This window comes from Alligator mississippiensis, chromosome 2 (genome assembly GCF_030867095.1).
Source record: "Alligator mississippiensis isolate rAllMis1 chromosome 2, rAllMis1, whole genome shotgun sequence".
Classification (NCBI taxonomy): domain Eukaryota; kingdom Metazoa; phylum Chordata; order Crocodylia; family Alligatoridae; genus Alligator; species Alligator mississippiensis.
This window is the reverse complement of record NC_081825.1, coordinates 281,972,593-281,998,677: the sequence shown is the minus strand read 5'-3', so window position 1 is coordinate 281,998,677 and position 26,085 is coordinate 281,972,593. Positions and strand designations below refer to the sequence as shown.

The window sequence follows — 26,085 nt, the reverse complement described above, 5'->3', positions numbered from 1 at the left end:
ACTCTTAAGGAAATGGTTTGCCTGGAGATGATTTGAGAAAGGAACAAAGACTTTCCACTAAATTCAGAACCAATTTTATTTGGGTAAATGAAGTAGTCCCGCTCATAACCAAGGTGTAAATCACAGTATGTTACATTCATACCTTCCACACTTAGAAAATATATATATTTATGTACAGGAATTTGTTAATAGCTGTAAACATACATTGCTTTTCAAGATACCAGTACATTCCAAAACAAAAAATATCAGCAAGGCAAAGACCTCAAAATGATTTTAGTCAGCTAGTGGTTGGAAACATGTATTTAAAATAAAGTAACTCTCCAGTGACACTTAATATTTAATTAGGAGAACTGCTCAGTGAAAATGAAGTTTCTCACTCTAGGTGGAAAATTAAGGTATCTGACTATTTTTATACTCAAAAAGTAGGCACTGATTTCTAGAAGGAAATTTACTTATTGATATAATTGAGCCAATATGGCTGGTTAACATTGTTCCTAGTATGAAGTAATCCAATGCTGGAATAACTCAGAAAACTCAAGTTTAAACTAAATGTATAAAGTTGGATTTTAATTTGCTTTGCAATACCTATACTAAAAGCCTATAATCTCACCATTAACAATACTGAAAATAGATAAACTAAGATTCCATGTTCCATAATGTTCTCGTATTGTTTCAGAAGCTAGATTATACAAATTGCCCTCCTATTTATTTTCACGATATGGTCGCTTCTTAACTATTCAGCCTCTTAATTATTCTTCCAAGTTAAAGGATTTGTACGCAAGTCTCTCATGCTATCTCATCCACGTAGCACGTCCAAGTCCTGCTACAGGAGGCATACCAGGTGGTGGTATTGGAGGTGGCACTGGTGGTTGTCCACCAGGAGGAACCGCAGGAGGGGGATAACTAGCTGGTGGCATTCCTAGCCCTGGAGGTGGTGGATGAGGTGGAACTGCATGAGTTGGAGGCAGTCGTGGAGGAGGGAAGTTAGGATTGTATGTAGGTGGAGGAGGGTACCCAGGAGTAGGAGGTGGGAGATTGGGTGGTGGGAATGATGTTGGTGGGGGTGGAACAGGTGGTGGAGGGTTAGGAGGATACACATGAGGATGGTACGGTAAATGAGTTGGTGGTCCATAGGCTGGTGGCAAAGCTCCATAAGTTGGTCCTTCTGCTTTCATCATTGACTGAAGACTTTGATAACCCTCCCCTGACATATATGAATTTGTAGTCGACATCCCTGTTATGTAGCTGGTGGGCGGTGGTGGTGGTGGGCGATGAGGCAGAGGTGGTGGCTGATGTACTGGTGCAGGATGAGCTGGAGGAGGAATCTGGACCTTTGGCATGTCTACAGAGTCCACTGTAGTAGTTTGCTCTGCTTCTCCCATTGAAACCGCAGTTGTTAGAGGTGGTTTGCGTTCTGGAACAGACAAAAAGCATAACTGATTTTTCTGCAGCACAGCAATTAAGGGATTCTGCCTACGCTACTGTATTTTCAGGGAGTTCCGTGTCAAACGTGGACCTCATTTTGTCTAGCTACATGTTGATTACTTGGGATTGGAATATTTGTATCAACTCTATCAGACCCTGGTAACACTTAAGGTTGAAAGAAGGGCAGGTGCTACTGTACTGGTCCCTCCCATGAGGTGAGCTTATTTAAGCTTGGTCATTTCTTTAAAGAAAAATGAAATCCTACCTATGCTGGAAAATGCTAGCTTCTTAAAATCAGATGCAACACTTCACAACTTTTAGTGCATCTTGTTAACAAATCTGGTTTCATCATGCAGCTTCAGAGATTTAAGAACATGCATTTAATGCAAACCTGCCAAACCAGCATAAGCTGATGGGCCTTATTCAACTGGGTTCTTGATTACTGACTCTAGTTCCCATTTAAGGGAAAAGAATGACCAACCTGCTGGCATGCTAGAGCACTGCTGTTTTCTCCCTTGCACACAACTCAAAAAGCTTGCTGCATAGAAAAACTGACCAAACAGCAGAGGCAGGAGAGGAAAACTGAGTAGAACTGAGGGGGTAAACCTTTGACAGGCATGCCCCAAGTTAGCCCCGCATCCTCCCAGAGTGCTACTCCAACCTCTTCCTCTGCTTAACTGCTGCTCTCTTCTTCCTCCGTTTCCAGGCCCGTGCTCCCTGCCCTTATCATTGTTTCCTTGCTCCCTCCAAGATCTGCAGTATGCCACTTGTTGCATGCGTCCTGCAGCCTGGCCACCCCTAGACTGGAATATTAGCTTTTAAGACAATTCTTACATGGGCAAGGTGCCAAACAGCACAACTGGTGAAAAAATAAAAAGCCAGAATGGAGTTAGGAAAATGCTCAAACCAAATGAGTTTTTAGCTTTCATTTTCTACACACCCATTAGATTAAAAGAAATATTTGGTAGGAGGAGAGGTTAATCCCCAAATAAGATCAGACTGGTGAAGTTTCAGGCTGATTGGGATAAATGTTAGGGAAAAGGAAAAATCTGGTCTGGCTTGAATACTTAGTAGACTAGTGTTTCTCCTTAATGGGACTCAACTGAAACATCCCTTCAGAATAAAGCAGCGAGCCCAGGCGACCCTTGCCATTAGTGGGGGTATGTTCTTGAGATCCCTGGGAATGGCAAAATCGGCAAATGCGGCATTGCGTTCATGAACGCAGTGCCCCCAGCAGCTGGGGGGGCACAACTGTGTTGGCGATTGCTGGAGCCTGGTGGTGGCAAGCGCAGAGCTCCCAAGGAGCTCCTGTAAGTATTTAAGATGCATTTGCAAACATTTAAAACTACGAATGCTCAACCTGCAAATAGCGAGGGTTTCCTGTATTAAAAAGCTTGACTTCTAGAAATAAACTTGTATATGGCAGGCATATGCCTTACTTTTGTATTACAAGAGTGCAAAGAGCATTAGAATGAAGTACAAAACATTTTCTCACTCAAAAAACCATGTAGCAGCAGTATTACAGAGCTGCCATTCCACTGCTGATGGACAGAAGAACTAAAACAGCAATAAAAGAAGGGAGAGAGAACCCAGGCTACTTGTGCTATTCTTCAACTGCTGAATAAGCAACAATTTGAACTAAGGCAGCAATTCTTTCACCCAAAGGTAAATCAGGTTGGCTCTAAGCCTAAATCCTAAAAAAAAAAAATGTGAGAGAAATAAGAAACTAAATCAGGATAGACTATGTTAAAAACAGTTCTCACTTTTTACTCGACGATAAGACAGCATATGTGAAAAGATCCTGTATGACACTCCCATTCCCCATTGTGGCACACAGGGGCAAACTAAATGAAAGCGAGAGGCAGGATTGGAAAAAAAAAAAAAGCTAAACATTACAGCAGTGAGTATCATCTAAACCCTGTAATTATTGCCTGGTACAGTCGGCAGCAGCCTCACTTAACTTCTGGATGTAATACTATGTAAAAGAACACAATCATTACAATGGCCTGATATTTTCTATTTCCAATCTTGTTCCACACATTTTCAGCTTGTAGTGTTTTTTGACAGATATCAGATGATGCCTAGCCACAAGGACATCTGGGGCCTTTGCCAACTAGAGGGACTGAGAGGTTCACACTTGCTCAGGACGGATCTGCCACAATGATGAAACGGTGACTGCTGGGATTTGGATGATGTTTCAGGGTTCCCAATTCTGAGATGTCTGGGACAGCTCCTAGAACTGCTGCAGATAGTCTGCTGAGTCAGGGAAGTGTCACTGCCACGGTACACTGTTTCCTAGGTTGTCTTTGCAGGCAAAATTGTTTTATGTAATCAGAGAGGACCAAGACAAATTCCTAACCAATTTAGCTCCAGTGGAGTTGGGACTGTTTATCAGGCCTAAAAAACAGGCACGACCCACAAGCAGAGCAGAAAGAATGCCCACAACTTAATATAAAGACTATAGTTCATTCAAGAGAAAGAGCAATTTACAGACCCTTCTGCTCAACTGCCAGGTATGTACAGCCAGGATTTACACAGAATTATGCAGACCGACTGTGATTTACTAATGCATTTAGTGTACTTATGAAGACCTGGAGCTTTACACATGAGACAGGTGGGAAAGGAGCAGGTACTGTTCCTTTTTTATAGTTCTAACACACCCTGCCACTGTGCTTTTCTGCCTCTTGTTGGTACCATTAGGAGCTGTCATTTTAAGGTTTCAAAATGTGGCATGCACTATAAAATATTCAAGTCATATCTTAGGGTCAGTGGAAGGACGGCTAATGTGTCAAGGCACTGGAAACACATTTTACAATACTACAATTCCTTTCAAAACCATATGGTGTGTGCACATCACAAGCTCCTCTGGCAGAAGTCATTCTCTTTTGGGAGATCAGCCAAGGAAAAAGTTGTTCCCTGCTGCCTACCACTGTAGAGGAATCAGAACCTGTGTCCAGGTACATATACTAGAGACCTGGCATGGGACGTGGAGGCGAAGGGATGCTTACTGTTCACACAGCACCTGTTGGCTTTTAAAAGCCTCCATGTCTCTTTTTACCTGCTATTCAATGTCTTGGGAAAGCCAAAGGGCCCTTGTTTCCAGAAAAAAGCATCAAGATGCAACAAATGATCTGCTATACTTTCACAATCTATAACTTGCCTTTCCATGGCACTGCTCTCTGCAGGCTTCTCTGACCTTTACACTGGAGTGGACCTTAACCAAACAACATAGAAAAGGTTCACAGATTTGACTAGGCTCTTAACTGGTGCATTCATCACTATCAAAACCCGTAAAAAGGCATTCAGAGAAATTTCTATTTACAGGATAAGCCACTGAAGATGCCCTAGATAAGGCAGGCAGGCAGGCATTTAAATAAAACAAATGACACCAACCATCTGCCAAATGCCACTGATTTCAATAATAAAAGATGCCTCTTCTGCCCAGTTAAGTGTGCCAGCTAACTGGTGCAGGAGCAGCCTGCTCTCAGCTCCTCATGTCTCATTAAGACTCTTTACCTTGTTACTCAGAGACCCTTGCTTCTTAATTCAGTTTCACCTTTGCCAACAGCAAAACACTGACAGTAACTGAAAATGGCTAGAAAGGTTAACTGCCCAGCCTGCCTGCCAGAATTTTCTGATTGTTAACATGGGTTAAGGTAAGAGAACAACCACTGTTTAAACCATACCTTTTTTTTCTTCTATCCTGATGACAGTCTAAGTTGCATGAAGCAGGCTCATTTGACAATCACAATAGATTAAATGTTCCCTCTTTATGCAAAGATCTTAAGCCTCAAAAGTTAAGGCTTTCAGATATGTGACAAACTTAATCTATACATCACTACTGCAACTACAGAACTCCTTATCCAACATGTACCACATACAACAGGTGTGATGAGCAGATCCTCCGACATAAAATTAAAGCTTCAAATCTATATGGACGTGATCCTCAATTAAGTACAGTCAGATCCTTAAAAAAATTCTTACAAAGCTCTACCCAGCTAAAAAATATTCCCATTTTGCAAACATTTGTATGGCCACTGAAAAATCTCTTTAAGACATCAAGTTCAAGACATGATAGTGCTGCTCTTCCAAGGCAAAATAACAATGCTACAATGCCGGTTCCTGCATAATATTCCTAATACTGGCAGCTGTTCTACTATAGTTCTCCAAAGATTATCCAAACTGATGAAGAATACATAGCTTTGAATGTTCAAAGCCACAAAGATAGCGATTGCCAAAATTACAACAAAATGCAACCTATATAACCTTACTTTTTCCATTCTTTTTTCTCCCAAATACATTTTGACAAAGTTTTTTGTATCTGGCATTAAACTAGCTTGGGTATCATCAGTCTCAAATATAGCAAAGCAAAAACGTTTGGGAGATGGAGGCCTGTTCCAGCTACCATGCCAGAAAGGCATGCAGCTGCTCCTCACATTAAATAATTTGTTTCCTGTCATATTTACTCTTCTGGGTACTTTGCAACCAAAAAGCATTTTTTCTCTTGAATGCTCCTTGCAAACCTGAGGAGTCTCCCAGCTTTTTTTATTTTTTGAAGTCTTCAGAATATTATTTCCACAAGATAACCTTCCCAGATCACAAGAAACCCACATTGCTAGGATGCAACTCCCTCTAGAGCCTAATCCACAGTGTTCTTAATGTTGCCAAAGGGATTAAAGCAACAGGAGACGCTTTCAGTTCCAGTCAACAAAAAAAATTCAAGCATTCAACTCAGAGAGCTCCAATAGGAACAATATTATAGGATACACTTCTCAGCAAAACTTACCTGGAGGTGGATGCACAGGGGGTATTGGTGGATGAGAGGTCTCAATTTTAGGAATTTTAGATGGTGGTGGAGGTTCTGGAAAAGAAGATGTATAGAAGCTATGAGTATTAAAAAATTAATACAGATATTTTAAAAATATACAAACTGCATAACTTTGAACCGGAAGGCAACAAATGAGCCTTCAGACAGATTAGAATTTATTGTATGTTGTAACATACATTAAATTATTAAAAGGATCTCTCCACAGTAACTTTTAACCATGATTATAAGCAGCTAGAGACATGGCTGCATAACCAGCTATGAACAGCAGTTCAGGTGTGGCAACCCAGAGTAGCAGGTCTGGAACATGTACCCAGACACACAAACCCATCCTAAACTGCACAGCAAAGTAACAGCTTTAAAGTTGGTATTAGAAGCAAATAGCATTTCATGTTAGTTCAGAGTTCTGACAAGGGAAACATATGGTTAAATGCAAGTCACTACACACTCACTTTGCTGAGAAAGGATAAAAACTGTGTCTACAGGCAGTCTTGCCAATAAATGGTTACAAACTTAAGTTATCTTGTATTGTAGCTGGAACTTTTACAATGTTCAGTGTTAGTCCCACTGCTACTCAGTACTATGACACTGTCAGTCAGCATCAAGATGCTACAATTTACTGGAGTACTGGGTGAAAAACTACCTACAAAATATTTATGTTCTTTAATTAGAAGATAAGAAGGGTTTGTTAATTTGGTTAAGCAATACAGGACTCTTAAAAAATATTGCTTATGGAACTTCTACAACTAAGACTTTTTTTATTGAAAGAGTCTGTATTTAATACTGCATGATCAGTGCAAACAAATTATGGAAGGAAGAATAACCAAGCAACCACAGGAGATATGCAATTTCTTTGTGAAAGGTATAGGACAGAAAATATCATATTTACCTGATGCCTTAGCTTCTTCCTTTGGGGACACAGGCTGTTATTGAAAATAGAGTTCATGTCAAAATCAAGAACTATACAACATAAGATCTGAAACATTCTGAAATTACTTATAATTAGCAAATATATTCTACTAACAGGATTCAATTTATTAAGGCCTGTTATACCTGGATTTCCCTGTATCTGTTTTCAACTCAAGAGCAAGAACTGTGTGTTAACAGAACACAATTCTGTTCTCTTTTTTCAAAATAAAAAAGTACAAGAATAATGATTTCCAAAGCCTTTAGCAAGAAGTGTTGGACACCACAGAAAATGGTGAATCAGGAAGCATAAAGTTGGGAGTTTGAATGGAAAGCAGATAGTTACAAATGAGAATATAAAATATCTGGAAAATGCAGCTACTTGAAACATAACATTGCCTGTTGCAATCCCTGTTGGTGAGTGTCACCAGCTAGTTTAACCTAGTCATAATTTACTGCAGACGCATCAGAGGCCACCAAATTAATCAAACACTGGGAATCAGGAGACTTGGGTTCTGGTCCTGCCTCTCCCTCACATTTGTTGTGGGAACTTTGCTAGGTCACTTCCCCTCTTTCTGCTTTAGTTAATCATTAGGTTGTAAAGTAGTTTGTAAAGTGCTTCAAAATCTTATATAGAAAGTGCTGTAAGAGCCAACTGTTACCATAATGTCACCAAACTGGCATACCTGCCAAACTCAGACATGTTCTACACATGTGGGAGTTAGCCAAATAAATGTTTTCAACGCTAAAAGGTGGTTTTCTTTGGAACATCCTACCATGACATTGGCATGGCACTGAAATTCCATATCTTTATTTCATTTTAATTTTTTTTAAAGGTCTCTGAATTCCTCAATATTCCATAAACTTTTTTGCAGACTAAAGTTCACACTCCTAAACCTCACAATTATGCTGCATGCACAGTCAAAATAACCATTGAAAACCAATGGAATTTGAAAAGTTCAGTAGTCTAACAGGGATTTAAACAAGAATTAAATACCTCACAGCCAGGCAGAGTTTTAAAGTCTACAAAACCATCCTGCATGATTTTAAATGCAGACAACTACATTCCTGCAGACAGCCCTAGGCTGCTTTGCTTCTAGCACACATGCAGTGCTGTTCTGGTTCCATCCCCGTAACCATAGTGCCTCCCAATAAGGCACAATCCTGGTTCTAGATTTAACCTGACTACTATCATTACACCAGAGATTCTTAACCTGGGTACTGCAGCACCCTGGGGTGCCTTGAGCACATTTCAACGGTGTCCTGCAATGTTATCACTGTTAAGTATGCAAAGAAGATTCACAAGATAAGCCCAAAGATTTCAAATAGGAATCCATACTGTTAAAAACATTCTGACCTTTTGTTGGCTTTTCCCCAAGGGGTGCCTTGAGTCTAAAAAGTTTGAGAACCACTGCATTAAGCAAACATGGCGCTTTCTTTGATATCCAATTTAAAATTATATTGATTCTTTCCCTAGAGCTTACCATGAGTAAACAGGTCTATCCCCTCCATAGAAAGTAGTTTTCCAGAGATTCAAAATAGCTGCCCAAAAAATCTAATACACACTAAATAACTATAACCAAACAAACACAGAATTTAAGGGTGCCACATCCCCACGTCTCTAAAGAACCTCTTGCAATCCATTTTAATGAAGTTCATGATTTAATAAGACTGTCCAGAAGAAACACTACAAAGCCTCTAAATAACATGAACTGTAACAAAACTAAATAACATTTTTGGCAGTATCTGCTTTTCTGTATGCCAATCACTAGGGCTGTGAGCCGTTTCAAATTTCAAGATGGTTTTCTAATTGTTTTCACAAGGATGCCAGTTGTCTGTCAGTGATGACAAAGGACCAAACATTATTTAAAAAAAAAAAAAGCAATTATGTGAGAAGAACTCTATGAAAAAAGGCTGTATAAACCAGAGGTTGGCACGTATTATGTAATTCTAATTATCTTCCACTTTAATACTGTGTACGAATTCAAAAAATGTTGCATCCCCACTTTCATATGCTACTTCTAATCCAAATATTTTATTGTGTCTCTACAAACAGTACTTGTCCAGTTGTGAGCAACTTACAAATGTATTAACCATCTCAAACCTTCAGAGTGACTATGAAGCCACAAGCTTTTGTAACTGCCTATAATCTTTATGTAGCTATTACATTAAACATATTGAGTATGGTATGATCACAAGTAAAGCTACATATATGTTGCATACCCAATTATGAAAATGAATGCCTGTTGCGATTTTTCTACCACTGATGCACAAGGCCACAAAATTTTACCCTGGTAAACAACTGTCTGGTGTCCCTTGCCCTGCCGATACTGGCCAACATATTTTAGCAAACTGAGAATTGTTTTTTTGTTTTAAAATTAGTTGTTCAGCTGTGTTGCAGGCCAATATTCCCAGGTTCAATAGTAGTATTTTAGCAAGTGCTGAACTAGACACGCTGCTGTTTGAGAGTAGTTCATTCTTATCAGTTTTAGATGTTGTGGGGGTTGCCTCACATACAACTGTTCCTTTGGTACTCTAAGAAATTCATATAAATATCAGCCCCTACTTATAGCTTAGCTTTGCCCCATGGTAAGAAGATTGGAGTGCTCAATTGACTAATGGTTCAGGTGCAGGTGATTTATACAGACATTTGTTAAGGTGATAAGGAGCCACCTCAACTGGCACGAAGTGTCATAACTCCATTAAACTATGACAATTGGCTTAAGTGATTTGTGTGTCTCCCAGGAACATACCTTTATCCTGTATAAAAGCTGAAGTGAAAGTTACATCACCCCTTCTTATAGGAACTATCAGGCTGTTTCAGGAAGCCATATACTCAGTTCAACCAAAAATGTTCTGGAGACAAGCAATTCTCTAAACAATATGCATCTTGTTGCTGCCCCATCATGCTGTGGTTAGCCTGGGGTTAATTTAGCATATAAACTACTATTTTATTTGTCAGCTGCTACATTCTTTTGTACAACCCTGATGCCAGTTCACCTAAAATTTTATACTGAATGTGGGTCTCTCTTACTTCACTCCATGGAATTTCTAGGATTATCTTCCATTTCATACCTTTTCACACTCCCAGGGCTGTTACTAGCTGGGCTTTCTGACAGGAACCTCAGATGCAAATTTAGTGAGATTAAACCTATTCAGTACTCTTTAGGGAACCCTTACAAAAATCTAGACAGCTGCAGGAAATTACATTGTTGGCTCTGGATTCCTCTTATGGGTTAGTTAAGAACTCATGCTTTACCATGGGGCTGAAAGCATGAGGCTGCTAAAGGTGCAATTGTAAAACAGACCTAAAACACATCTCCAACCACCTGCAGTCAAGGATTACTTGATATTTTTACAATGTTATTTTCCCTCAATTTTCCTCAAAATACCAAATTATAAAAAGCTTATTTCTATACTGAATTACTGTGTAGTGCTATACAGCTGCAAGCTCCTTCGCAGATCTGGCTCTGTTTCGTCAGCAGAAATTACTGTACATATTATAAAGAGTAATTCAGACCCAAGCAGCTTTGTTTTTTTTCTGGCTCCTGTTTCTAGGATATATATCTTTCCCCCATTTTTGTATCATGCACTCTATCTCCTGCTTCTCTGCAGGGTGGCTGCCTCTTGTTTGCTCAAAGTGAACCTGAATTAGCTGCAGTAGGTCACAATATAAGCCATTAAGAGCATATAAAAGGATTTATTTTGAGGATCTAGAACCATGGAACACACTCATCCTAAATAGGCTGAGAGAACAGCTGTCAGAGGCTCTTGTGTGGATAATGCCCTGGTTATTCCACTGATGTCTGAGTAGGTTATCAAAACACCCATGTGATACAGGAGATAATTTTGCTAATTGCATACAAGTTTGAGGACCAAGAGCTGTACTTCAACACGGGTTTACTTAGGTTGTGACTGGAATATCCGAGATTTTGCCTAGGCTCCATTGTGCTCTTATCTGAATGGGTTACACTATACAATATAAAACAGAAGACTTGAAATGCATAAAACTCTTTTTTTTTTTACTATAGTAATAGGAATATGCAAAACTTTTAAATGGTTCCAATGAAAGTATCTAACAACAGCAGAGCTCCATATTATCAGTCTATTCCCTAGGATAGGCTGATAAATATAAATTGCAAATATACTCATTTTGGAAGACTTTTTCCTGATGGCCAATACTGCAAACTCGATCTGGTTTCTGAAAGTAGAGTTAGGATTGCCACTTCTTTTGCATCATCTCTTAGAATAAAGTTTCTCCTAGTCAACCCCCATGCAAACTCCCATCTTTTCACTGGTATGCATATATGGAACAGACTAGAGCATAGCAAACAACTTGGTTGATTATAAAGAAAGGTGCTGGCAAAGTAGTCTTGACAAGAATAAGAAGCTTCTTTTGCCACTAAAGCAAAGATGCCCGTTTCAATATACCAAGGGGACAGAACTAAAAACCACATGCTATAGTCACTTTTCAGAACAGAACCATTATTTGAGCCAAGAAAAAAAAAACTCTACAGAAACCCACAAACAACTGTTCATACATTACATTAGAAGTCTATTTGCCATTTATGTTTGCTGGGTGGAATGTACCATGTACCAAATTTGTCTACGTTGTCAAAGCTGTTAGTTAGCAAATATTAAACACATATAACAATAAGGCTGTATCCTATGAAATTAAGATGTCTGCAACAAAGCAAGCCTGATAAAATAAGATTTGCTGCGTTGCAAAGTCTTTGGCAGGGAAAATACATTATTCACTTGAATATAAAATACAAGTTCAGGTCAACATACCGCTGGTCTTTTAGCCTGCCTGGGAGGACTTGACTGGGGAGAAGGCTTTTTAGATTGCTGTGCTTGTGTCTGTTGCTGCTGCTGCTGCTGCTGTGCTGACTGTTGGGACTCCTTTTGCTGTGTCTGTGATTGCTCAGAACTCTGAGATTGCTGTGCTGGCTGTATTGCAGGCACCTGAGGTGTAGATTGAAGGGATGGTGGCTGTTGCAGTTGGTGTGGTGTATGATGAGGCATTTGCTGTTTCCCCTGTGAGTATAGATCCAGGATCTGGTGACAGATGTCTAACAAAAAAAGGCCCAAAGGTTACACATTTCTAACAAGAAAGTTAACATTGGCTTAAATCTGTTTCCAAGGACACCATTTTCAAAATCATACCTAGGACTGCAAATATTTTCCCCATTGTCACAATGGACCACTAGAACTGTAAGCATTTTACATTTTCTTTGTGCATTTGACAGAATTTGCTGTGTAGTAAAAGTAAATTTCAATTTTCTTTTTAAAGCAAATTTCTGTCTGTATGGGAGCAGGGGTCTTGTGTACCACAGGAGAAATAAATATATATTTAAGGCAACAAAACATGATTGTAAAAACAAAGCAACCAGGAGAATTCTTACAGAAAAGCTGTAGCAACTGATGAAGGTATGGACTCAGGAGATCTGGGTTCAATTTCTGTCAGGTTTCTGATTCAATCAAATCTCAAACAAATCACTTCACTCTGAGTGTAGGTTGTTTGGTTTTTTTTTTTGTTTTTTATAAAAATGAAATAATTCTCACTCTTCTATATTTAGATTGAAAGAACTTGGGGGATGCCTGCCATCAGAGCATCCAAAAAAACAGAACTATAACTGCAGCTGGAGCCTTTAAATGCTAAGTAATGGAATAAAAGGAAATACAAAATAAAAAGTGAGAAGCAAATGCACCCAGAGAAAGAGAAAAGTATATCGTATGCACAATGATGATAAACACTGGGGACTATAATAATATAAATGCTGTGATAAAGTTCTATTTTATGATATGGGAAACTGTATAAAATAATGTTATAGCAAGCCTTGCTATAACTTGAAATTAAGTTGGCTATGTGAACTGAGAAGAGATTGACTGGGGAAGGCTCCTTTAAAAAAAAATTAAGGAGCATAATATATGCATATCAATGTTCCCTCTAAGGAGTAGCAGTCCATGAGCGCGCCGCCTCGGTCTGGCATGGGACACTTATCGAATGAGGCTGGGGGCCGGAGGCTGGGGCCTGGAGCCAAGAGGCTGGGGGCCAGGAGCTGGAGCCAAGAGGCTGGGGGCCGGTGCAGGCTCTGCCGGCTCCGGGGAAGTACTCTACTCCCCTGCATCAGGGCCGGGGAGTGAAGCACTTCCCCAGGGCTGGCAGAGCCTGTACCAGCCTCCATCTCCATCTTGCCTCACCTCACCTCGGGGAGGAGCCACTGCCTGCCCCAGCGAGGCTCCGCCGGCTCCGGGACACTGCTCTGCTCCCCGGCCCTGACACCATGTGCCTCCTTGCTCCCCAAGGCCATGTGGGGGAGTGGAGCAGTGTCCTGAAGCCGGCGGAGGCTCACTGGGGCAGGCAGTGGCTCCTCCCTGAGGTGAGGCAAGGCAGGGATGGAGGCTGGGGTGGGGGGCTGATGCAGGCTCGGCTAGCTCCGGGGAAGTGCTCCATGCCTCAGCTCTGATGCGAGGGAGCGAAGCACTTCCCTGGAGATGGTGGAGCCTGCGCCAGGCTCCCACCCCAGCCTCTTCCCGGTGTGCAGCCTTGAAAAGGCTGTGCGCAGCCACGCTGTTAGTTGAGCGCGGCCACACACGTGCACCTTAGAGGGAACCTTGATGCATATATATGTAAGAAGACAGATACTGGTGTCCTAACAGAGTTCTCTATGTACACAGTCTGGGTGGTACTAATACATGACTTGATGGCTTATGAAGGAATAAGTTCAGTTGTCCAATAGTACAGGGGTCAGAGTACATCATTCTGTGGTGTCACCAGGGAACAGACTTCCTTTGGAGCATCAATTTATCATTCTCCATTAGGGGAAATAATGTTGCATTAGGAAAGGATGGGAGCTCCATGCTATTTCTCTTCACAAGCTAGTCCTGTTTGTAAAAATGTTGTTTGTAAGATGTCAGGATAGAACTAACATCTGAGTGCCTTTAAAGTTCAGGAGTTATTATGCAGTTTTTACTCCATCTTTTAAACTCCAATTCCCTCCCCCCCATTGTAAGATGTACTGCAGTAAAATGAAATGTAGTACAAATGAAAATTAACAAATCAAACACTGAACAAAAAAGATTGTTCAGGCATAAAGTTACATATATACTCCATGCTAAGACCCACTGAAAACCTGATCACTATTTACCCTTTATACCTTGTCCTGTCGGTAGAGTCAGTTTTCTTGGAAAAATAAAAGCAGAACATTTGACTACTGGGCTCACCATTGAATACGTCCTGTGCCAGATACACTTAAACAAGATTACTTTGAGCAATAAGTGTGATCATGCTGTTTAGGGAAAAAAGCCACTCAAACCAGGAAGTTATAGGAGAAACTGACCAGATTCCATTTTTTTTTTTTTTTTTTTTTTTTTAAGACTGCAAGTATCTAATTTGAAAAAAAATCACTGCTGGTACCTTCCAGAACATCAACAGGTACATCTTGAACAAACTGCTCCCACCATCTTCTGTACATTGGCTTTGATGTCCACTCCTGAATTTCAAACTTGCATAAACGGCCTGCCAGATACATAACTGCAACAGCTATGATCTCAGGTTCCCACTGCAGTGACAAAGTAGTGCAGAGACTAGAATATGAAAGAACAGTCAGTTTAAGTCAGCTCCAACAGCTACATCACAAATAGGAATATGTGATATCTACAATTTACTAATATTTAAGATGACCATTTTAAGATCTTATTCAAACAGTGTTAATGAACAAAACTAGGAATCCCTTTGCTAGACAAGCTAATTTGCCAGACTCAGACTTTATGTAGTACCAGTAATTAGAAATTAGGTTTGATTTTACCTGTACAAAGAACATTACTCTCAGCAATAATAGCCATGGAAAGAAGTGAACAGTTAGCTGAGAAGTTTTAGATGTAGCTTGACACACCAGGATAAAGTTCACACAATGTAAGGGGGAGGGAGGGAGAAAAGGGCATGCATTTAACTGCATCAAATTCCAGCTTGGATAATTACATTTTGCTTAGCCAAAAAAATCCTTTTATTATGTTAGCTGGATATGGTCTTCTGACCTAGACATGCATGCAGGGCTTCACTTCAGTTGTAAAAGAATGCCTACCTTTTTTTTCCCCCCAGTTCTTACAGATAAAATGCATTTAAATAAAGCAAAAACGACAAGGAAATAGAGACAAGGGACAATAAACAAGTCCTCAAAGCAAAGTTTTAGATTACTTAAATTTTTAGATCCAGTTCTAAAAATTTCAGCAGGTCACCTCCTGATTACTATTGTATTTATTGCTACAAAGGCCAAAGCTGATACTACTACAGCTTCTCTATTATTAAATGTAATCATGGGAGACTAAACTTGATTATTTAGTTCTAGCCAGCTGGTTACAACATTTCACTGAGGCATTACAAAAAACACAGAGCAATCAAAATACAAAAAGGTAGCTTAGGTTAAAGCACAGAACAAAAAAAATCCGTATATTATGGATGCCTGAAGTCCATATAATAGAAGTATACTTTGATAACGACTCATTTAAAAATTGTTTTAATAGTAAAAATGCAAAACGCAGTTTTAACACTTGTAAGATGTAAACTTTTAGCGGATTTTACGTGTTTAATGTTGCAACTATAAACATATTTATATTTATGTTACTGTTGGGAATCTAACCCTGTTGGGAATCTAACCCATTTTAACGAATGCTATATAGCAATCCCTTTAACCAGGTAAGAAAGAAAGAGAGTCTTAATTTAGCTATAGTTGAAATCCACATTGGTGACAGTAATGAACAACACTGGATGAATTCAGTGCTTTTTCAAAGCACATATTCTGAGATATTAGTTAAAGCATCATATAGCCCCTACAATCACCTCCATCACGTCGTCATCTAACATTGGCCAAAATTATGGGGAAAAAATATTTCCCTAGAACAGGGGTTGGCAATGTTTCTGGGCAGTGCCAAAAACCCTGCAACTCTGACTTGCAAGATGTTGGTGTGCCAGGAGTGGATGGGGTGGAGAGCTATGAGGGGTCTGTTCCTTGTTGCACTGTCCCAGACCCTTCTTTGCCATCTGCCCCAAGGCACACAATACCAAGCAAAATACCTTCACATATGCTATGCTCTGGCACCTGTACCAGGAGTTGCCTACCCCTGCTAATAGATGCTAGTCCTGCATGCTTCACTTGAGATCAGAAAGTGAATTTGTTTTCTTTTCTTCCTAAAGTATCGCTATCTATGATAAATACGATGTAAGCCTAACTATGTGTGCTGACGTGCGTGTGACAAACACCTTGCTCATCTCTAAAAGACTCTGTGGAATCAGAAAAAATATATGCCTTAAACTTTGATTATTTTAGTTATAAGATGACATAACTGCTTTGTGGAGAATTGCTGGCTCTATACAGTAGAACAGATAAGGGCAAGTGTTTGTTCTTTGTAACTCCTCTGCAACTGCTTCGCTCACCGCGGCCTTGAAGGTAGCAAAAAGTATGTACAAAGTAGATTTCCAGGTGCAAGAAGGAGGTTTGTGAACTAACCTCGCCTCCCCCATTAGTTCCCATCCTGATTACAGCAAAGAAATAATGAAGTAATATTATAGCCGCTTTTCATGCTAATTTCACTATATGATCACGTGAGTTGTAAGCGACTGTTAAAAAGTATATAAGCCTCCTGATTTTGCTCTTGGGGGGGGACCCCTTCCAAGTGCTTGGGAAATCCATGTCACTTTGGAACTTCCCCTACAGCTGTAGTTTCTTTTAAATAAAAGCTTCTGCTGACCTGACCCAAAAGTATGCTGCGTGTGTTTCCACGACAACTGTTACCACCTTCTGTGCAACTGCTTTACCCCCACTTAGCTTAAGCAGGTATTCACAGCTTAGCGCACATGCTACCGTTCTCAAATGTGGGAACCTAACATACTTGAATAAAAGCAAGCTATTTTCAGAGAAGCTGTTCCTCAACACTGTTGAACAAAGCCAAAAGGAACTGTTGGTTCTCACATCCCTGGGTCAATCAGGTCACTTTTTGTCTCTAGCTAGGCACCTGAGCTAGAAAATATGAGCCTAATCACTAGAGGTGCACCCATACATGGGTCTGATATTGGATTGGCACCAATATAAAGAAAATTTAATATATTGGAAATACGCCACATCAGGCTGATAATTTGGCCGATAAATGGCCCATGCATGCGTGCAGCCATGGCACAGCACAGGTGGTGAGGAGCACAGCCCAGCAGCATGGAGAGCTGCCTCCAGCTGGTAAGTCTGGTGTGGAGGGAGGGGGAAGGGTAGGAGCTGCAGGGGGCAGATCAAGGCCCCTGTGGGAAGGGAGGCATGGGGCTGGGGCAGGGGCAAGTGCTGTCCAGCCAGGCAGGGTGGGCACAGGATGGAGTAGCGGCTAGTTCAAGGGGTGTGGAGGGTTGACTCCCACTGCTGTGCGTTGCTCGGCCAGGAGCCACTGGCTCATCTGGGAGGGCAGAGGGGGCGTGTGCCCCCAGATCTGCGTGGGGCGGGGTGGGCTGGGGCCGCACCAAGCTCTTCCTGGTGAAGCAGGGCTGTGCGGTGGGGGAGGGGTGCCTGCAGCCACACAAATTTGCCATAGCTCCCTCCCATTGCAGCCCTGCCAGGAACAGCTTAACCACTAAATAAGCAGAAATGACTCAATACCCAGAGATTGCATCTATTAATTGAGGTGTCATATTAACATAGCAACCTTTTAAAAATAAAGCCACACTTAAAACTGCAATTGGGAGTAGTTTGCTCAATTCAGCAGTAACAGATGGCAAACTACGATGAAACCAAATATTTTGTGTTTTTCTTTTCTAAATGCTGACTGATGTAATAGACTTGAATACAATTATTTACAGCTCAATCTACCTTCCTACAGCACCAAACTATTAAAATATGTCACTCAACAGCTAACTTTTTGAAAAATCCTCTTTCCCAGTCTAAGATAACCAGTTATATACTTCTCTTCCTACAGATAATAATTAAAGACAACTCAGATCTGTTTCTGTGACTCAAGGGTTTGGCCAGCTGCTTTTGGATCTTATTTGGGGTGGAAATACTCTTATGTTTGGCTTTTCCTTTGTTGTTCCCAATCTACTCTCTCACCCTAGAATAAGAGTCTTTGAGTCTTTTCTTTAAAGGGGAGACCCCCAAGTGACTTATAACATATCTGAACTGCCTCCACTGTTTGCAGAAAAAGGTACAGGTTGAGTTCATCTAGGTGGAATTAGAAAGGTCAGGGTCCAAAATAAAGAAAGTTGTGGTAAGTAACTGAAATACTTTACTGTCAAAAATTATGAAAATGCGTGGAAACATTTTACCTGTCATTTACAAATGTCCATGCCATCTGAACCAGTTTCTGGATTTTGTTTTTATCTCCTGAAAAAGAAAAAGAACATTGAATAATAAATTAAAAATGCCTGAAAAATGTTAATGGCATAAACTAATAAAAAAAGAAAGACTTTGGAATATTTGGGAATATCCCAAGAAAAATGTAATGGTCTTTGTTTAATAGTTGCAAGTGAGTTATTAAAGCTGCAAGACTGCTTTCATATGTCATCTCTCTGTAAAACATTCACCTTTTGCACTAATTTTTTCAAGCTTTCCAAAATGATAGGGAACCCAACATTTATCTTTTAAGTGGAAAGAACACCAAAGTGGTGGTTTTCTGTTCAATGAAATAGACGCATTCTTTCTTTTGGAGTGGAAAATAGGGAAATATGGCATTACAGGACAAGAGCATTATAGGATTGTTGTGTAGGATAAGCAATTGATTTCTAAGGATCCGGGTTTTCCGTTTCACACAGGAAAACAGAGAAAACTACAGATTTCCTGTTTTTAATTAGAGAAAAAACAGATTTTACTTTTTAGCAGAGAAACCTGCAGATTTCCTGGCTTTGCAGAGAGCTCTGCAGGCCGGCAGAGTTCCAGCCTGCAAGAGCTAATTGCAAAAAGGGTGGGGAAATCCCATCCCTGTCCAGAGGGAGAGGGGGAACAGTGGGGCCTGAGGCTCGCACTCACCCAAGGCTTGGATCAGGTTCACTGTTGGTTCCTGGACCCTGTAAAGTAAGTGGGGCTTGGGGGCTGCATGGCAGGGCTGGAGGGGAAGCTGGCTAGGGGCTGACCCAGATCGAGAATGAGGGTGCAGGGGGAACGTGCCTCAGTGCTCGCTCCCAGGACCAGGGCCGGGAAGCAGTGCCCCTCTGCGGGTCATACATGCAGCAGCCGGCCAGAGGCAAGGGCAGTGGTGCCCCTCTGTACATGCACTGGCTGGCCAGCTGGATGGGGGAGCTTGTATATAGCAGCTGCCACCACCCCACACTGCTTTGCTGCAGCCAGTTGCACATACAGCTCTGTGTGAAGCAGCATGGAATTGGTGGTGTGGGGTGGTGGCAGCCACTGAGTGTGAGCCCTCCCCAGTTCAGCCGGAAGGTGCGTGTGGCCTGCAGAGGAGTACTGACCGGGGGTTGGGGGAGGGGGAAGAGACAGGACTTGCAGACAGTGGCTGGCCACCACCACAACCCCACACCACCAATGTCATGCTGCTTGCCCGCAGAGCCACAGTGGTGCAGGGCAGTGCCAGCCACCGTGTGTGACCCTCCCCCGCTCCTGGGAGCGGGCAGAGACACACTCCCCCCACTAATTCTCAATCTCCCTCCAGCCCCTTCCCTTTCTGGCTCCCCCCCCCAGCACCTTCCCTTTTTCCCACCCCGCCCCTTCCCCTCCCCCACACACTTACCTGCTGGGGGGTGTATGTCTGTGCCTGCATGTGTGGGGCTGGGGAGGCTGTTGGGGGGAAGAGAGAGGTACCAGCAGGGCTTGGGGGGGGAGGGGGGGCCTTTAATTTTAATCATGGATTTTGGGGGTTAGCATCAGAAAATTTGTGATTTTTTTATCCGGGAAAACCAGGATCCCTAGTGATTTCTGATGACAACGAATTGAAGTTGAATGGGTCTGAGCATGGAAAGAGAAAGTATAGTGTCAAAAAGTACTTTTGCCTGGGCTATCAAGGCTAAGGAAGCCCATCAAGACCTTCTGAAGGCATTCCATGACAGGAGAAATGAACTACTGAAATCAACTCATCTAAAAACAGCAGTGACAAAGTGAAAAAGAAATATGATCTACTAAGACTAAATGCCTTAGTATGCTCATTTTTGTGCAGGATGATATGCCAAGAACATCTATTTTTGAAAATATCTACTAGCTCTCACTCTGTGGGGCTAGGCAACCTCCGTTTCAACTCACTTCAGGAAAATAAGATTAATATTCATTTTTCCTTTGTTTATCAGGTGGATTAGTGTTTGTAAATAATTTCAGGTCAAATTGCTCTTTTAGTGGTATACAACTATTACTGAAGTACACTAAAAATATTTTATTTATTATTGATTACCTTTGAGTTGTTTGGCATACTTGAGAAGGAACTGATAAGGATGTTCCACTTGTAAATCAAACTTTATAGTCTGTAGCAAGATTCTTTCTAGAACCATCACTTCTTCCTAGAAAATATAACAAAGTAACCACAAATGAGATTACCTCTTCTTTCACTCATGAACGTTTGATATTTGTTTCAAATATGACTATACAGCAGTGGTCTCCAACCTTTTTAAGTAGGAGATCACAACTTTAGCATTTAAGAGCAACCCGAGATCTACCATGCGCAGCTGCCACCCCATCTCCCCCCAGCAGGTAAGTCTGTGGGGAGGGAAGGCGGGGGGCAGATCGAGGTAGAGGGAGAAAAAATTATTTGGGGGCACATCTCCCCAACAGTTATGTCCCACCCAGCCGGGGCCCTACTCAACTTACCCCTGTTCCCACCTCTGCGGCACTGTCCCTCACTGCTGGGACCTCAATCTAGCCCCTGCCCCTTCTCTCTCCTACAGACTGACCTGCTGGGCTGGGGCGCATGCATGCACGCGGGCACTCAGCCCCTCATCCCAGCCTCAGAGGGACTCCAAGAGGCTCTGAGATCTACCACAAGAGGCTCTAAGATCTACTGGTGGATCGAGATCCACTGGTTGGTGACCACTGCTATACAGTATCCCCAGGTAAACAAAGTTTGACTGCTCCATTACAGCTGCCTCAAGTAGTAAAACAGAAACTTCAACACAGTATTTATGAGAGATGCCAAAGTAAATAAAATCAGAAAAATTAGGCAACTTTTCTTTTTCATTTTACATTCAGTATTTTTAGAAGAGCTTTCAATATTGTGGTGTAAAAGCCAAGTAAAAAAGGAAGGAAGAACAGGGGAAAAATAGCAAAACTGACAGCACATAAAGCATCAAATGCACAAAACAAAACAAAGATTTTGTATATCATATTTAAGCATTAAATCAAATAATTTAAGTAAAACAGGAAAGGCTGGATTCACATAGGGTAATCTGACATCAATTTTTTAATTAAATCTCGAAGTGCCATTAGGATGATCATGATAAACAGCTAAGCGTACTTAACAAGATGAAACTATAAACTCTGCCTAAGTGAAAAGGCTCAAGGGTATTTTACAACTTTCCCTTCATCTATTATTTATATAGAGGCATCAAAATCAACACAAAAAATAAATTATGTGTTTTGGATTTCAAATATCACCACTTGTCCATTGGATTCTAAACTCTACTAAAATCAACAAAATAAATAAAATAAACAAGATAGCATCTGTTTTCTTAAAGGATCTTAAAAACTTTGTAAGTCATACATTATGACTGCTGTTCTAGAATTTGGGATGGCAGATGAAGCAAACTGACGTGCAATTTTCTGAATGGACGAGCAGTTTGGGGCGTCTCACTTCAGTATGACCATCCTGACAATCTTACTGTTTCAAAACTACCAGTTGGCCACTCTGTGAAATATAAGAACCTTTTAAGGTGTCTCAAATTAAGCACCTACGAACTAAGTAATCCAAAAATCACTGTGTTTTTAATGGTAGCTTTTTGTAGCGACTGAAGAAAATCAGTCAAAGCAACTGAAACTACTAAATGTACTGTGGAGAATAAGAAATATTTCTTAGAAACTCATACCATACACTTGCTGAACTGAAAGGAGTTTTGAAAAACTAAGTTTTCCTATGAAAACGGTGACAGCTAAGGACTTTTGTGGGCAACATCTCCTATTGGACCAAGCATATAGTTAGGCTGATACCCGAAAGCTAGTCTGTGTCCCTCCTACTATGTAGTTGGTCCAATAAAAGGTATCACCCATAAAAATCCATGCCTCTCAAGTTTTCTTATTTCTTTTAAAGGGATAGCCTATAATTAAAAAAAAGTCATATTTCTCTGAAAAGTTGTAGGAATTATAGTTTCAAGTTTGCCCCTAAAATTTTAATAACTGAAAGAAATTATAAGAGTATTTACTTAGCTTTCCAATTTTGTGTATTTATATTGTCAGCTTAATATATTGTCTTTTCCCCAAGAAATCAGGTTCTCCTGTGCCTAAGACACCATTCAAAGTAACAGGAAAATTAAGAGACTTAGGCTTCCCTTACAGACTTAACTACATTGGAAAATAAAGGCAGCAGCTTTGCCCTCAATAAAAGAGGAGTAAGGTGTATTAAGCAGCTAGCTATCACTTTAACTTCTACTAGTCATGCAATAAGAGCAAGCATATGGCAGTAACTTTGCATAATCTCCTACAGTAAAGCCTCATATTTTTGCCCCATGGTAAATTGTTTCTATGTCCAAACCTTTATGAAAGTTGAAGTTGTCAGTGTCCCTTCAAATGAGAATCTAACTTTCCTTCTATCTCAGAGAGAAATAAAGCCTTAGCATATGAAGAATATTAACTTAATCTACCAATATATTAAGTTGTTATTACATAGACAAGAATTTAAGCATAACTTATTTTTACCTTTGGGTCATCTCCAAACTGTCCAAATTGTACATCATTTAATAAACTACGAGCAGTTTTGATTATATCTTTACATTTTTTAGGTGTTTCCTCAACTTTTCCTGCCAGGAAGAGACAGCAGGCTCCAGTCACCTACCAAAGAAAACTTTTGTTCAGAAAGGTGTCTATGTATTTAGATGTAGCATCCTAAGTAAAACATTGCCAATTTCAACTACCAGGCTATAAGATGCTCTTTGTCATAGAACACTTAACATAATTAAAAGCTGATACACTGACTATAGTAGTAGAAACTAAGTTATGTGTAAAGTAAATACAAGCTTTTGGATGACGGCCCATTAAGCAGCATTTTATGATTAGAAATATAACCAGTTTCGGCCTTAGCATAAAATGAACATTGCCTCATGAGGGTTTTTAAAATGTAATGTAATTTTTATTTTTATAGAGCATTTACCAAAAGCTGCAAATCATACATTTTAACACTTCCTTGGGAATGAGATTAGCCTAACAGAATTACAATAGCAAGGCTTATTTGCAGTAGGTCATTTAACTGACTGAGCGTATACAGGGACAAATGGTAAATATTAAGGTTTGATATTCAACATAAAACATTTAATTTTCATTTCAAGGCAACATGCTTAAAGGATCTGATTTATCCTTAACATTATAAATCACACAAATTAACATTCTCCATATTAGCCTTTTTCTGACATACTTATGCAACTCCAACATGCAATTTAAACTTTACATACACACACACACGTACACTTTAAGATGCAATCTTGACAACCGTTTTCAGAACTTTCTATCCATAAAACATGACACTTCAATAACTGTGGCTGACATCAGTCATTTGCCACCACCTTAAATACTCCATACTTAAAACATCCATTGCACTAAAAAACCAATGCTCTAAACTTACATATCTTGGGAACTGCTTGAAGGAATGAAACATATAAAACCGATGAAAATATATTATTCCAGTTGCCAAAGTGTCATAGTGTCTATGCTACAGGATAAGGATTTAAACAGAGCATAAAGCACATTTAAAGTAAGAGATGGATGAAAGAAGCAAAGAGAGAAATATCCAGCTTTCATTCAAATAAATTAAAACTAATAATGACTGCATTTAATATGCAGGAGATAATTCACAAAATAACTTTCACAAAATTCACTTCATGAAAATATGAGGCTCCTTCTCTAAAGATCTTATGAGCTGGCATGGGCAGAGAGTCAAGATGATGCTTAAGAGGGGTCCATGTAATTCCACTCATTTAACTTAAAAACCATAGAACTGGCTCAGAAAAATGAAATAATTACAGTAAGCCTTCAGGTGGGTCATTTACCATTATAAAGTTATCATGACACCCAAGTCATACAAAGGGTAGAAGGACTCTGACCTGCCTTGATCCTTTTGAACATATATTAACTAACTACTACCCAGCCATTGCAGTTCCAGGGCATCTGCAGTGCACTTTACCTTCCCTGCTTTTACCTACTGTTTCAGTTACTACTCTGTGTTACAGTTAGTGAGAGGGTTGAAATGGTGATTTGGGAAATTCCCTAGATAAACAACTGAGAAAACAAAGGATTGGACTTGATAGTCCTGGAGACCCTTCATGTTGCTCTAGAGGTGTCCAGTGGAAAAACTTCCAAAACTTAAGCCTGAAGGATTTGTGCAAAGGCTTGAAATAAGAAAGCAGATACTTCTAATCTCCAAAATCACTATACATGATTGACAGCTCTATATCACGTTTCCCCTTTATGCTGTCATTTCATCAACTGAATCCTTGTCAATCAAACAGAAAAAATAAATTAGAGTAGAAATACAATACATTAAAACAGACATTTAACTGTCAAAGATGTTTTGAAAAGATGACTTAAGTTCAAGAACGAATCAAAAACATAGAAACTATTCTTGCTACTAATAATTTTTCTATTGTTGTTGTTATTTTGTAATGCAAATAGTGGACTCAAACCAACTCAAAGGATACAACCCAAGACGTGTTCCCACATCAAATATGAACCGGGCCCCTTCTCGCCGGTATCGTGCTTCAGTAGCTGGATCAAGGCCTTCTAGCTGTGATGGTGTATGCGCCAAGTCTTTTTTATCCCAGTACCAACATGGTTTTGTGTGGTCCAGGTTTGCCAAATTTACAGATGGGCTGGAATTTTCTTTATTCTCCTTCATTTATTGAAGTAGAATGGATCCTGCTTGATAAGTTTTCAAAGGGTAGATTTTCAGGTAGCAGCTCCAGAACCTAAAAAGACAGACAGGTCTTTACAAATGGTAAAGAAACAAAAACATTTCCACCCTCAGATAAACAATTTTCTTTACTTATACAAATTATGTGAGCAAGTTCTAAGACCTGAAAGTGACCTCAGAAAGTGCCTGATTTTGCTATGAGCAGTAAACACAGCATGTAAGTTTTCAGATGAAATTTACAGTACTGGCACCATGATCCGACTGCTCCCTAAGTCTCTCTGCAGATGATTTTCAGGTGAAATGCGGACAGATTGCGCATCCCCAATTTAAAACGATACAACCTTAAGTATCGCCAGCAAATTATTGTCATATAAAGTAACTATAATGCCTCTGTTAAGCGTACCGCAGGTGGTGCCCATGCCACAGATTGGGAACCGCTGGCCTAGGGGATGGGGCAGCTGACTGCACCCCAAACGTCTGTTCTGTGCACAACTAACCGGTTGGGTTTTGTTTCTCAAGCTGCAGCCCTCTCCCCCCACCGCTCGTCCCGCGCTACCCTGGCTCCTGCCCTCACGCAGAGGGCTACAAGGGCGTCGCTAGCGAAGGGGCTCGGCCCGGTCCGAAGAGCTCACACGTTTCTAGCTGCCGCCTCCGCCCTGCCTGGGCCCAAGCTGCCCCCACCGCCCGCTCCACCGGCCCCCGACCCTAAGGGGGCGGCCGGGTCCCGCGGCCGCACTCACGCCTCGAACACGCACAGAAGCCGCCCGGGACGACGGAGCCGCTAAGGGCGATAAGACCCCCACTCCCTGCACGGCGCCATCTTGGGCAGAGCGTCCGAGCCCCGCCAACGTCACCGCGTCCACGCCGCGCACGGCCTCCCCTCCGCGGGCCTCTCCCCGGCACGCGGA

At 40.9% G+C, this 26,085-nt stretch overlaps 1 protein-coding gene across 2 annotated transcripts; it reads right to left on the bottom strand.

Annotated features, from left to right (window-relative positions):
- Nucleotides 1-58: 58 nt before the first annotated feature.
- On the bottom strand, nucleotides 59-26,076 carry CCNK (cyclin K). Of its 2 annotated transcripts, none has more exons than XM_006261046.4 (11): nucleotides 25,918-26,076; nucleotides 24,966-25,232; nucleotides 23,894-23,975; nucleotides 22,975-23,106; nucleotides 20,525-20,630; nucleotides 18,456-18,513; nucleotides 14,577-14,746; nucleotides 11,948-12,228; nucleotides 7,140-7,173; nucleotides 6,212-6,286; nucleotides 59-1,414 (listed from the first exon to the last, which is right to left on the bottom strand). In XM_006261046.4, exons 2-11 carry the CDS (start codon nucleotides 25,160-25,162, stop codon nucleotides 792-794), a joined length of 1,758 nt encoding a protein of 585 aa, XP_006261108.1. In that variant the 5' UTR covers nucleotides 25,163-25,232; nucleotides 25,918-26,076; the 3' UTR covers nucleotides 59-791. The 2 variants fall into 2 exon arrangements, with proteins under 2 accessions (XP_006261108.1, XP_014451911.1); XM_014596425.3 differs by having other exon boundaries at nucleotides 25,933-26,076.
- Between the last annotated feature and the right edge of the window lie 9 nt (nucleotides 26,077-26,085).

Coding starts and splice junctions, on each gene's coding strand:
- CCNK (XM_006261046.4), bottom strand. CDS start 25,162: ATGAAGGAGAATAAAGAAAATTCCAGCCCATCTGTAAATTTGGCAAAC. Junction 20,631..22,974: donor AGTTTGGAGATGACCCAAAG/GTAAAAATAAGT, acceptor TATATTTTCTAG/GAAGAAGTGATGGTTCTAGA. Junction 12,229..14,576: donor ACCTGTTGATGTTCTGGAAG/GTACCAGCAGTG, acceptor TTTTTTTGTTAG/ACATCTGTCACCAGATCCTG.